The sequence below is a fragment of the Hyperoodon ampullatus genome (genome assembly GCF_949752795.1).
Source record: "Hyperoodon ampullatus genome assembly, chromosome: 19".
NCBI classification, from domain to species: Eukaryota; Metazoa; Chordata; class Mammalia; order Artiodactyla; family Ziphiidae; genus Hyperoodon; species Hyperoodon ampullatus.
Window position 1 is genome coordinate 23,061,125 of NC_136932.1, and position 13,002 is coordinate 23,074,126.

Sequence of the window (13,002 nt, forward strand, 5' to 3'; positions counted from 1 at the left end):
AATAAAGCCATTTTGTTCAGCTGAAGGCATCTGGGGCACCTAATGCATTTCTTGTTCAGGCATTGACCCGACTAGGAGGTGTGCCAGGAGACTACACTCTTCTCCCGGAATACATGAGAATAAGAAAGGACCAGCGTGTCCAAACAAGCTGTGAAATCCTATCCCTCTTGCGTCCTGAAAAGAGTCCAGTGCCCCAAGATAAAGGAAATCGATTCTGTCATCTGATAGGTTTGGCATTTTGCCAAGAATAACAACTTCCCTTCACGTAGCACCAGGCTCCAGGTGCGTAAGTGCCACCTTATAAACTCCAGGGCAAGAAAAAATAGAAAACCACCTTGGCATTTAATGCATATAATATAACATGACAGGTAATGGGATGGATTTTCTCAGCAAGACTGGAAAAGAGTATGCTTGCATTTCTTGCACAGATATTGTACTGGAGGTCTTTCGCTTTGATTGCCAAAGTCAGAGCACAAATGTAGAAATATAAAATTAGATTACTGTAATTGTTGTTCTCATTTCCTTCATGCCACTGTAAGCTCTTTGAAAAGAGTACCTCTGGACCTTCAACACCCATCATAGTTCTAGGTGCTTGATGCTTGGTGAACTGTTTCCCAAATGCGACAAGCTCCCTTCTTTCTGGGTTCACTTAAATGTCTTGAATTTGGAGTAAAATCTATCTATATGAGAAAATGAAAAACTGCTACTACAAGTATAAAACTAATGTATGTATAGTACTTTATAATTTATGAAGCACTTTTACAAAAACTCTCTCCCTTTAAATCTCACAAAATTCTGTTTTTATTCCTATTTTCCAGTGAGCAAACTAAGGCTCAAAAGTCTCAAGTCCTTAGAAAGGCAACTTTTTGCAGTCATTTCTCTGCAGAAGATGACTCAGGTTGCAAAGAATATTTCGCCAAGTGGGGTTAAATGCATCTTACACAAAAATAAAAAGAAAAGGGAGAAATCAAATCTGTTGCACAAAACTTATAGGTGGTTCCTTAAAGAATTTCTTAGAATTGCAAGTTTCTTTAAGGAAAATAAATATGTGAACAATATATATATATGTGGACATACATTTGAAGTTCCTCAAACACAGCGTTAAATATCTGCATGGCTCTGAGTTCAGATGGATTGTTTCTGGGGGTTTTTGCTATTGATGTTGTTGATTTGTTTTTGTTTTTGTTTTCTCCACATCAACCTACGAGAACTCAACTCTTCTGAGCCACTAATATGGACAGAGTAATAACCTCCTCTGAATGGTTGTTCCATACATCTAGGTACAAAGGTCTGGAAGTTCTAGATTCATTAAAGTAAAAATTTCCAAGCTTAGGTAGGTATTCAAGGAAATTCTTCAGTTCCTTTTCTTCTTTCTTTCTCTTTTCTTTCTTTTTCTTTCTTTTTTTTTTTTTTTGCAAGCATGTAGCTGGTTTTCATATGCATTTAAACAATATGGCCAGTCTAGTTTTACAAATGGCACGATCTGGACCAGCACATTTTTTTTTTAAAACAAAAAATAGTCTTGTATTCTTGCTCACCAGACACACCTTGTACCTTTGCATTTTCCTTTTTAAGTAAATCCTATATGGCACAGAGCTTCATGCAAATCACTAGCAGGAAATAGCAACCTAAGCCCTTTTAAAATCATGCCAATGGGCAGGTTCAGGACTGCCTTATTTCACTTAAGGATGGTCCGAAGAAGAGGTAACTTTTTCTTCTAGCCAACATAATTCATCAGTCCATTAGAAGGTGTAAACTTCTAATGGGGGCGGACTCTTTACATCCTGACCCCTTTCTCCCAGGTGAGTATTGCCATAGGACCACTGCTGAGGTCTTTGCACCTCCGTCCCCCATCTCTCTGTTGGGAAAGCAGCTTGTTTATTGCAAGTAGCAACAGGATTTTAAAAAATTATTATTATTTTTTGTTGCCCTTCTCCACTAATTGCTGTTTTGGCATTCTCCTGTCCACTTCCTTTTATTATCCTAGAAAATGATCATAAACCTATAGAATGTTTAAGACTGGTGAACGCCTGAAGGCAGCACAATTTCAGTTGGTGCCAGTGAGCTTAGATGGTACAGTATGAGCAGACCCTGGAAACGGACCTTGTTTTAGGAGACTCTACATTCATATAACACGTATGAGCCAGGGCAAGGTAGAATTTCCCAAGCAAGGCTCACTGCCTTATCTTGGTAAATCTGGGCCTCGCTTCAATTAAACCTTACAGGAAGACTCCTGCTGGAAAAGTTCAAATGTTTCAGAATAGAAGGGAGAAGAGAGCTGTACACCAAGGCAAAAGTACATACTGTATTTATCATCCAACACAGCTTTTTATATAATTACATCCTGGTGCACGTTTTATTTTTGGTTCTTGAATAAAGTCACTCAGATTAAATTAAGGAGTATGCAGGAGAAGGTGCTTCGATGCTTCTTTCCGTTTCTATGGCAACCCTGGGGCATCTTCTTCAGCTGCCTCATTGACTGGATGTGCCCAAGTGATGCAGGCTGTAACTTTCAGCGGAGCCTGCAAAGGAAGGGAGGAGACCTCTGACCACCAAGAGCTCATGGCAGGACTGAAGAAAACCTCTGGCATGGAGGATCCACTTTCCTCAGTTTTTTTTTTTTTTAAATAAATTTATTTACTTTTTATTTTTATTTTTTGGCTGTGTTGGGTCTTTGTTGCTGCGTACGGGATTTCTCTGGTTGCGATGAGCGGGGGCTACTCTTCGTTGCAGTGCGAGGGCTTCTCATTGCGGTGGCTTCTCTTGTTGCGGAACACGGGCTCTAGGCGCACGGGCTTCAGTAGTTGTGGCTCGCGGGCTCAGTAGTTGTGGCTCGCGGGCTCTAGAGAGCAGGCTCAGTAGTTGTGGCGCACTGGCTTCATTGCTCCGTGGCATGTGAGATCTTCCCAGACCAGGGCTCGAACCCGTGTCCCCTGCCTTGGCAGGCGGATTCTTAACCACTGTGCCACCAGGGAAGCCCCTCTCCTTAGTTTCTGCATGAATGGTTGCCATCTGAGGGTGCTTTGCCGAGTGTTGTCAGGGATGTGTCCACACTTGCCTTTGAAATGTCTCTATTGGTAAATAATCTGTTTTCATGGGTCTAAGTGCCTAATGCAGCTGTTCATATATTGTAAAGGAAACTCCTAGATTCTATTTAGTGAAACATGCTCTCTTTGTTTGCAGGATCAAATAAAACGTTGCTTAACTGGGACTTTAGACACACAAGTGTTTTAGCAAAAATTTGAAAAACAAAAGCCAAATAAAACGACGCAGTGTGAGATTTGATTCATTTGTTTGTTATACAGCAGGGAACCCAGATACTTGCCCAAAGGCAAGGATAATTTCACAGACCTAATCTAAGCAGTGTCTGGGGTCAGAGCGGTCATTTAGCAGGAAGAAGTAAAAGAACAGCATCCTAGGAGGCAAAGTTTTTACAAAACTACCTCAAATGATTCCCAATAAGGTGTTGCAGAAATATTTGAATCCATGGTCACATCCCTGTAAAAATATTTAATCAAGTGAAGATCTCTGTGCAGTGCCTAGTAAGTCATAAGTATTCAACAACTGGTACTTATAATTATACAGAAACTTTTTGTATATAAAACTCAGTTTTAAGACAAAATGAATATACAGTGGTACCACCCTTTTTCCAAACTGTGTCCTATTGAAGACAAAATCCATACAGAAAGTTCTGAGTAACCAGCACCATATAATAATTCCTCAATAAATTTTTGGTCAAATTGAATAGAATTTTCTAGAAGCCAAACCCATTAACAGAGTCAACCATTCAGAATGTAATTTCACACTCGAAATAAAAAAGATCTCTGAAAATTAGTACCATCACCACAAAAACTCTACGCTCAAGCCAGGTCTTTTGTGTCTCACCTGTACCTTTCTGGCTATTATTAATCATATAGTCTTTATAATGGATTATCTGATTTCCTCAAAACAGCAGAGAGAAGCAAGAACCTAAATGGTGTTAAGGACAAAATAGCAGCTGATTGTTTAATAGACAGACTTCAAAGCACACCCCACCAGGAAGAGATGCACCTAGTAGCTTGAGCCACATAAGGAAACGTTAAATAATACACACTATTTTTTGAATGAGGCAGAGAATTGTATAATATTTTAGCAAACCATTCCTCCAAAACAGTGAATGCCCTCGAGGCAACAAACTTCAGTTATTCGAAGAGAACCACTTATGTGTAATTATCCATCATTATTATGCTTACTATTTAGTGACACTTGTGCTGAGTCTGGCTCACCTTTTCTCCCTTCACTTTCCCAACACTTCTACTCCTCTAGCCTCCAAAGCAGATGACTGACTTTTCCAATTCTAGGACTGCCCGTCTTGCATCCTGGGGAAACCCTGTGTCCCAAACAGACCAGGACAGCTGGTCAACCTATTCCAGAGCCAGGTACTATGATAGTTTTATTCACCCATGCCTTGTAGGTATCACCTTATAATTATATAAAAATGTTTAAGTCATTATAACAAACCTCATATAGTGGCTCAAATCATCAGGTCCCTAGGCTCCTTTGCTCACTCAAAATGCATAAAGCTAGGCTTTCTCTTCTTATTTCGTTTCTTTTGTTTCTTTTAATTTGGGAAAGCAAATCTGATTGATGTAGTCAGTGTTTCGAGCTTTAATATGGAAATTTCTAGAGAGAAACATGTTTTCTTCTTTGTATTATCTAGAGGCTGTTGCTTAAAGAGGCTGGAGTTGGGAGGCCTTGTTTGGCTTTCATTGAAAAGAAGGCCTAAGCAGAAAAACTCTGAAGTTCTACCCTCGCTTTTTCTTTTTGTACACATATTTAATTTTCTTTTTTTAAAAGTAGAGGTGGGATTCATATAGCACTCAACCTGTGGCCTGGAGTTACCAACCTGTATCTTGTTTAATGGGACCAATCACCAAGCGGATCATGTTACACCTTTGGCGGCCCACAGCTGGAGGAAAGCAGAAGTGTGTGATGTGGTGAGGTGCCTGCCGTTTGGTTAGTAACAGAGCTTTGTGGTTTCACCTCGGGACAGGCCTCAGCAATTCCTAGTTAACTGAAATTAACCTGAAGTTTGAAATTTACCTAAATCCCACAACCGATGCTTATTTGTAATTAATCTACCTTTTTGAGTTGTCCTCTCTCCTCAGGGACCAACGGAGCAATTGTAGAGCAGGTTATGAAGGAGGTGGGTGCTCATGTATAGTCTCCTATGCGGAGAAAAAGAATGCATTTTCATCACCAAGGAGAATAAAAACTGAGAAGCAGAGAGGCCTGACACGAAATGATGAAACTTTTCCCAAGAATGCCTCCAAATGGAAAGCGTAGAATAATGATAAAAAGCTCGGGGCTTCCCTGGTGGTGCAGTGGTTGAGAGTCCGCCTGCCGATGCAGGGGACACGGGTTTGTGCCCCGGTCCGGGAGGATCCCACATGCCGCGGAGCAACTGGGCCCCTGACCCATGGCCGCTGAGCCTGTGCGTCCGGAGCCTGTGCTCCGCAAGGGAGAGGCCACAACAGTGAGAGGCCCGTGTACCGCAAAAAAAAAAAAAATATATATATATATATATATATATATATATATCAGGGAAAGAATTGATTAATTCAAATACAAAGTCTCCTAAAGTTCACTATAATAGAATTTGGCCTATAAGGAAATAAACTAGGGTGAAGGAGGAGGGATGAGAATGTATTGGTTAAAAAAGAAGATAGAAAAGTATGGTTTTTTTTCTGAATAACAAGATTATCTACATAAAAATGACTCACATTGGGCTTCCCTGGTGGCGCGGTGGTTGAGAGTCCGCCTGCCGATGCAGAGGACACGGGTTTGTGCCCCGGTCCGGGAGGATCCCACATGCCGCGGAGCAACTGGGCCCGTGAGCCATGGCCGCTGAGCCTGCGCGTCCGGAGCCTGTGCTCCGCGACGGGAGGGGCCGCAACAGTGAGAGGCCCGCGTACCGCAAAAAAAAAAAAAAAAAAAAAGCTCAGCCCAGTGCTAAATGGCCTCCGTTTATTTTTTTAATTGAAATATAGTTGATTTACAATGTTGTGTTAATTTCTGCTGTACAGCAAGGTGATTCAGTTATACACATATATACATTCTTTCTCATATTCTTTTCCATTATGGTTTATCTCAGGAGCTTGAATACAGTTCCCTGTGCTCTACAGTAGGACCTTGTTGTTTCTCCATCCTCTATATAATAGTTTGCATCTGCTAATCCCAAACTCCAAATCCATCCCTCCCCCACCTCCCCTCCCCCTTGGCAACCACAAGTCTGTTCTCTATGTCTGTGAGTCTGTTTGTGTTTCATAGACAAGTTCCTTTGTGTCATATTTTAGATTCCACATATAAACGATATCATATGGTATTTGTCTTTCTCTGTCTGACTTACTTCACTCAGTGTGATAATCTCTAGGTCCATCCATGTTGCTGCAAATTAAATGGCCTCAGTTTAAAGCTCAGCTCTAATACTTACTAGCTGTGTGTGCTTACACAAGATACTCAACCTCTCTGGGCCTCAGTGACCTCTTTTCTTTTTTTTTCTTTTTTTTTTGGCTGCACCGCATGGCTTGTGGGATCTTAGTTTCCCAACCAGGGTCAAACCCAGGCCCTCTGCAGTGGTAGCACAGAGTCCTAACCCCTGGACCGCCAGGGAAGTCCCCTCATTTCTTAAATAGGGATAATAATCATGCACACTCCATAGGGTTGCTCTTAAGATTAAATTATTCAATACTCATAAAGAATTTAGAACCATCTTCGAAACAAAGTAAGGGCTTTGTTAAAAGAAAGCTATCTGTTAAAGGAAAAATATTAAGGAGCAACCCATATTTCAGGATGGGGATTTTCCTCAGTGTTTCCAATGGTGGAAAACAGTTAAGCTATTTGAAATTTGCCAGAGGAATTGACATTTTCTCTGAGACCACAGATCCTTGGTACCTTGGTGCCCTGAAACGCTCTATAGCTTAGTGGATTAAACTAAATTTAGAAGCACATAAAACCTGAATTTGAATACCTGCTCGATGATTTATTAGCTTTAAAATCCAGCCTCAGTTTCTTCCTGTATAACAGAGGTCAATAAATTATAGACCATATGCCAAATCTGGCCCACCAGCTGTTTGTATAAGTAAAGTTTTATTGACAGACAGCCGCACCATTTGTTTTTGTATTCTTCGTGGCTGATTTTGTTGTACCAGGGCAGAGCTGCATAGTTCTGACAAAGACTGTTCCACAAAGCCGGAAATATTTACTATCTGGCCTTTTAGGGAACATATTTGCCAACTCTGATCTATTACACGAGAATATAATAACCTGATTTGGTTTCGGGGGAATGAAATAATAGAAAGCCAGAACCCTACCCAGTTAGGCTCAATAAAGAGTAACTTCTGTCGTTACACAGAGACTAAACCTTACACATTTTGTTAGTTTTGTTTGCTTGTTTCTCGGTCTTTTCTATCTAGGCCATTCTGTCCGAAAACAAAACATGAGCTTGACTTCCTCTTACTTGGATTAAAGTAATCTGCCACCCCACACCTGTTTTGGTGATTTCTATGGCTCTATTTATCCAAACTATTAAGGTTTATGCCCTCTTGTTTGGGAACCTTTGCTTTCTATCTCAGGGATGCTACAGTAACCATACAGGGAGCCCAAAGATTCTTGCACTGATTTGTTTTCAATTTTTAATTTTTTATTTAGAAATAATAAAATAAGACATAATATATAAAAATATGTACAATCCATGGTTTGTGCAGTACATTAGGAAGACTTTAGATACAAAAAGACAGCAAACGGGAAAATAATAACTCTCACGATTGTCAAAGGCCGGGATTGTTCAATTCACCGCAGCCCAGAGCTGAAACCCAACATAACTAGAAAAGAGATTCTACTTGGGAGTGAGTGACTATGCAACACTTTTTTTTTTTTTTTTTTTAACCTTAACATTATTGGACACAGAGTGAAAAAACACTCACTCTGTTTCTCAGAACAAGCTTTTTACCTTTACTGAGCGGCTTATCATCAAATATGAACCAACATTTGTTTCTTGTAAGAGTGACATGATTTAGGGGACAGAACTCACTGAATAAACATCAAGGTTTGAGGTGGGAGTTGACAGGGAAGAAAGGGAGTAAAGGGAAGAAATAATGCATTGATAGAACTGAAAAAAAAAAAAAGATAAAACAAACTTTCACCAGGAAATTTGGAAATGGTTTCAGAGTTATGGGTGACATCCTTAAAATGTCTGATTCAAGTATACTCTTAGAGGGATAGAAAACTATTCCTTTCTCAATAATCAAAATAGAATTCACTTTGTCTATCTTTTCTTTAAAAATAGGATAACCAGGAATCTAGTCCTCCTCCCAAAAATATAATGCCCATCCAGATATGGGCAAAAATTCTTTAAAAGGGAATAATTCCTAAGTAAATTCAATGGGGGTTTGCTTGTCACGGAGAAGCCAACACAGATCCCGGAACAGACCCCAGATATTCACAGTGAGTCTCTTCAACCTGCGTTCTAATGACATGTGTGCACTAATTAAGGAAACCCAGTCAATGACAAATGTTTTGAAGGTAAAATGCAGCAAAAGAAAAAAAAAAAAAACCAAAAACCAAAAACCGTTGTGCATTGCCTGTGTCTTGGCTCTTGACAAAAAAAAAAAAAAAAAAAAAAAATTGCCATTTAAAGCTTGTAACTGTGAAAATACTAATAACTAGAAAAAGCTTTCAAATCAACAGTCCATGCTGAAATAAATAACAGAAGAACATAGCAATACGAACCTTATAAGGCTGGTAAATATTTGCTAAAACCATGCTAACCGGTAGCATATAGGTACTAGCTCTCAGAAATTGCTGCACTGAAATTATACTTTCTATGGCAATTTTTTTCCCTTTACAGACTTCTATTTACATTTGGCTTTAAATATGAAAATATCTGATAAACTTTATAAAATGTACACTTTAAAAACATAGCTTCTGCAAAATTTTCTTGAAAAAAAAAAAAACCTGTGCACCAGAAATTTTAGATTTTTTTTTCTCTTTTTCAGAAAGAAGTTGCAAGAGTTCCCTCCCTCATTCTTGCCCCCTACCCACCCCCTTTCAAATATCTCAAGTCTTTTTAAGTGGCAGAGCTGTGTGATGGGAAGGTGCCTTTTCTGTGGTCACCCCCATTCTCCACTGAATCTTCATTTAATTTACAGACCACTGAATACTCTTTGGTTTGATTATTTTCCTTTGCAAAAATATCGAAATAGCAGCAGCTGAAACCGTCAACATCCTCTGTCAATGGCCGAACATTTGCCATTTACGGAAGAATGTAAATTCTGTATCCACGCACTCCCTCCAACTCTCTAAACAACTTCCCTAATCTGCCTTTAAGTTTGGACTTAAAATAACATCCACTTGCTTGATATCTCTAACTTGGTTTCAGTGAAAATAATTCCACAGTGTTCAAACCCATCGACTCTGAAGGCTGAGAACAGCAGAGACTGTCCGATTATTGCAGGCACCGCATTCAGATATGGCTGTTCAAGAACCAGAGACCATCACAGACAACAGTTTACAAAATACAGGATTCTAGAACAAGCTGTTTTTTAATGGCATACAGGGATATAATACCGTAAGAGAGTTGATTTTGAGACGCCAATTAAAAAGAAAAGTCAGCAACCCCAGAATTCACAAATAAGGAACTTTAAACCAAAAGAGAGTTCCATTATGTTGAGCTAGAGCGGAAAACAAAACAAAACAAAATGTTTCTAGCAAGTCAGGCAGCCAGGCAGGAGAGGCTTCTGGAAAACAATGTGCCCTAAGCAGCCTGCTCTAGGGCTCCACGGGCAAAAGGGATCAGCTCGGATTCAATCATGAGTGTGCATCCATCAAGGGGAAAGGACCCTTTTAGATCATTATCTCCTTTACTTGTGAGTCTGTTAGAATTTTTATGGCTCTTGTTGACCCTAAATTACTGAGACATTTTCATTCCTACTCTGTACCATTAGAAAAAAAAAAAAAAAAAAAGCAACGTTCCCCTCCCTCCTGAATACTTGAGCTGATGGGCTACATCAAAATGGCTCTTCTGCATCTTCCCACCTTCCCACTTCAGCATTCACAGCCCCCTCGGATGCTGTAGGACTCAGTCCAGACAGCCTGATCGTAAGAGCCAGCCTAGAGGCCAGGCATGGCATCTTTTGGAAGATGAAGTCAAGCTGGAGATGTACCAGCTCTCAGGGCAAGGAATTCAGCCGCAGGGGTATAAACCTATTGATCTTTCAAGTTGGATGGCTCAGCGTCAAGGATGCCAACTCATTTCAACCTAGGTCTTGTCTTCTGGAATACATTTTGGAATGTGCAAAGAATGGAAAAACCCAGAAAAAAATCTAAGGGCACATCACCATCTCTCAACGTCGTATGCGTTCACCTGGCTAGCACCACCTCGAAGGAAAGATGTTTATATCGTGTGCGTGTGAATTTTTCTTCCCCTGTCTTCTTCCTCCTATAACGTGAAAGTTACATGAAGGAACAGAAATGTAAAGCACGGCACTTAGTTGACTGTGTGTGTGATGTTCTGTTTTCTGAATAAGGTGCAAAACGAGAGGGCAGTTCAAGGTCTTGCTGAGGTTCAAAGTTATTGTCTCTTGATTTCAAGGCAGCCGTGGGGCTTTCTCTCCTTTTTAGTATAAGCTCCACTGTGCAAAAATGTGCATTATCTTTGGTATTTATTTTAGGTAGTCTAACTTAAAATTTGAGATCACCCATTAACATCATGGAGAAAAAATAATAATAATAACAACAACCCGGAGGCTACCATTTGGCTAGTGTTACATAATGCCCTTATGTAACTGGAAAGAGCTTGACAGAGACAGAGAGACAGAGAGAGAGAAATCAATTCTAGCAAACAAATTACTGGCCTCAAAAAATCAGGCTCTCGTTTTGGCAACTAATAGCCAAATACTCGCCACTTTGAAGTGCATATCATGAGCTCTCAAGAAAGTTCAACACTGACTTTTTAAATTACACACAAGAAAAACTACACTGCAACAATACAACGTGTGTTCGTGTAGTTAGCAGCTTTTCAAAAGTTAAGGCAGAGTCTTGCCTTGAAAACATTTAAAAATGTGATGCCATTTAAAAACATTCTTGTTCCCTAAAGAGAAGCATTCTGGAGACGTCAAATACCCAACCAACCAAGGCTTGCCTGCAAGTTCAAGTTTGGTATGAAAACACAAGACAAGACATAAACACCCCATAACTTATTCTACAACGTGTTATGTGCCATCGGGTCACGGGGGGCAGGCATGTTTAGTGCTTTAGGTTCATCTCTGAGCCTACAGTCTTTCTTTGAAAGCATCGTGCTAGCCTCAGTCCCTCGTGGTCACTTGTCTCAAACCACCTCTTCACCAGTACCGTCGTCTGCGTAACTGCTTTGGGCCTTGGACCAACAGACTGTGTTTCAAAGTAACTATTCCCAAGGAGGAATTAGTCATATCTCCGACTCTCGCCGTAAGGGCCTGGGTTCTAGGGGTACACTTGCCTGGTTGTGAAGGTCTATGTCAGGGGGTGTGTCCGTACTCGTGCTCTCTGGGACCCCGTTTTCACTGTCTTCTTCCTCTTTGCTTGTGAGGGCAACCTCGTTTTCATAGCAAAAGGAATTAGCATTGGAGAGGATGTATTTCTTCTCTGCTAAGTCCCTGGCACTACAAAGGGGAGTGTTGGGTACCTCATAAGTCTTGTGGAATCTCGAATAGTCCACTTTGTAGTAGTGTTTCTCCTCGAAGAGGACGGGCTCGTAGCGGTGGCCCCAGAGGATTTCGTTGGCCAGGTATGAGCTCCGGCACTGCGTGGTCATGGCCGTGGCTTCCACCATGCCTTCGAGGATCACTACGATTTCAAAGTCCGCATTGTCGATGTCCTGTTTGCTCAGATCGTATAACGGGCTGTCCTCGTCTATCTCGTGGACGATGGTGATGGGGGACACCAGAAATATGCGGTCAATGCCGCTGTCAAAGCCGACGTTGATGTCTATTTGATCCAGGGGGATGTACTCCCCTTCGGAAGTAATCCTGGATTTGAGGAGCTGCGCTCGCACGTGAGCTTCCACCAGGTGGCTTTTCCGAAGGTTGCCCACCCGCCACATCAGACAGAGCTTGCCATCCCTCATGGCGATCACAGCATTGTGGCTGAAGACCAGGGTCTCGTTTCTCTTCTTGGGCTTGGCCATCTTGGCCATGACCGCGCCAATGATAAAGGCGTCGATGATGCAGCCCACGATGGACTGGAAGACCACCATGAAAACAGCCACGGGGCACTCGTCCGTGACGCAGCGGAAGCCGTAGCCTATGGTGGTCTGCGTCTCGATGGAGAAGAGGAAAGCGGCCGTGAAGCTGTTGACCTCGGACACGCACGCTTTGCTCTCCTTGGATGCGTCCAGGTCCCCGTGGAGCAGCGCTATCAACCAAAACACGCAGCCGAAGAACAGCCAGGAGAGAACGAAAGCCAGGCAGAAGATAACCAGCATCCACCGCCAGCGGATGTCCACACACGTGGTGAAGATGTCCGCCAGGTACCGCTGGCCCTTCTCGCCCACGTTGATGAACTGCACGTTGCAGTGGCCGTCCTTCTTCACAAAGCGGCTCCGGCACTGCTGTCGAGTGTGGACTTTACTCTTCCCGTTCCCAAAGCCATTGGCCACCGCCAGGGTGGCCAGCTTCATGCCGTCCTCCTCCGAAGAGACGATGCTGTAGCGGTTGGTGCGTACGCTGCCCATCACTTCTGCTGTGGACGCCAGTGCTTCTGCTTTGGAAAACAGTCTGAGTTTTTGCAAAACCCTTTGGAGAAACAGGTTTGAATGTTCAGTGAAGACCCACACACACAGAAAAGAAGGAGAGATGGGGGTCTCCAAGAGCCTTGAGGTTCTTTCTACCAAGGTCTCTCTCCTGGCGTGCAGAGTCACCTTAGTAACTCAGCTGACATCCAGAGAACAGGTCCTACTGAAAAAGAGAGAGAGAGAGAGAGAGATCG

General features: G+C 41.8%; 1 protein-coding gene across 1 annotated transcript; it reads right to left on the reverse strand.

The window, feature by feature from the left end:
* Positions 1-5,174: 5,174 nt before the first annotated feature.
* On the reverse strand, positions 5,175-12,748 carry KCNJ2 (potassium inwardly rectifying channel subfamily J member 2; the record flags this gene model as incomplete). Its single annotated transcript, XM_079726246.1, has 2 exons — positions 5,175-5,207; positions 11,516-12,748. 2 exons carry the CDS (start codon positions 12,746-12,748, stop codon positions 5,175-5,177), a joined length of 1,266 nt encoding a protein of 421 aa, XP_079582372.1.
* Between the last annotated feature and the right edge of the window lie 254 nt (positions 12,749-13,002).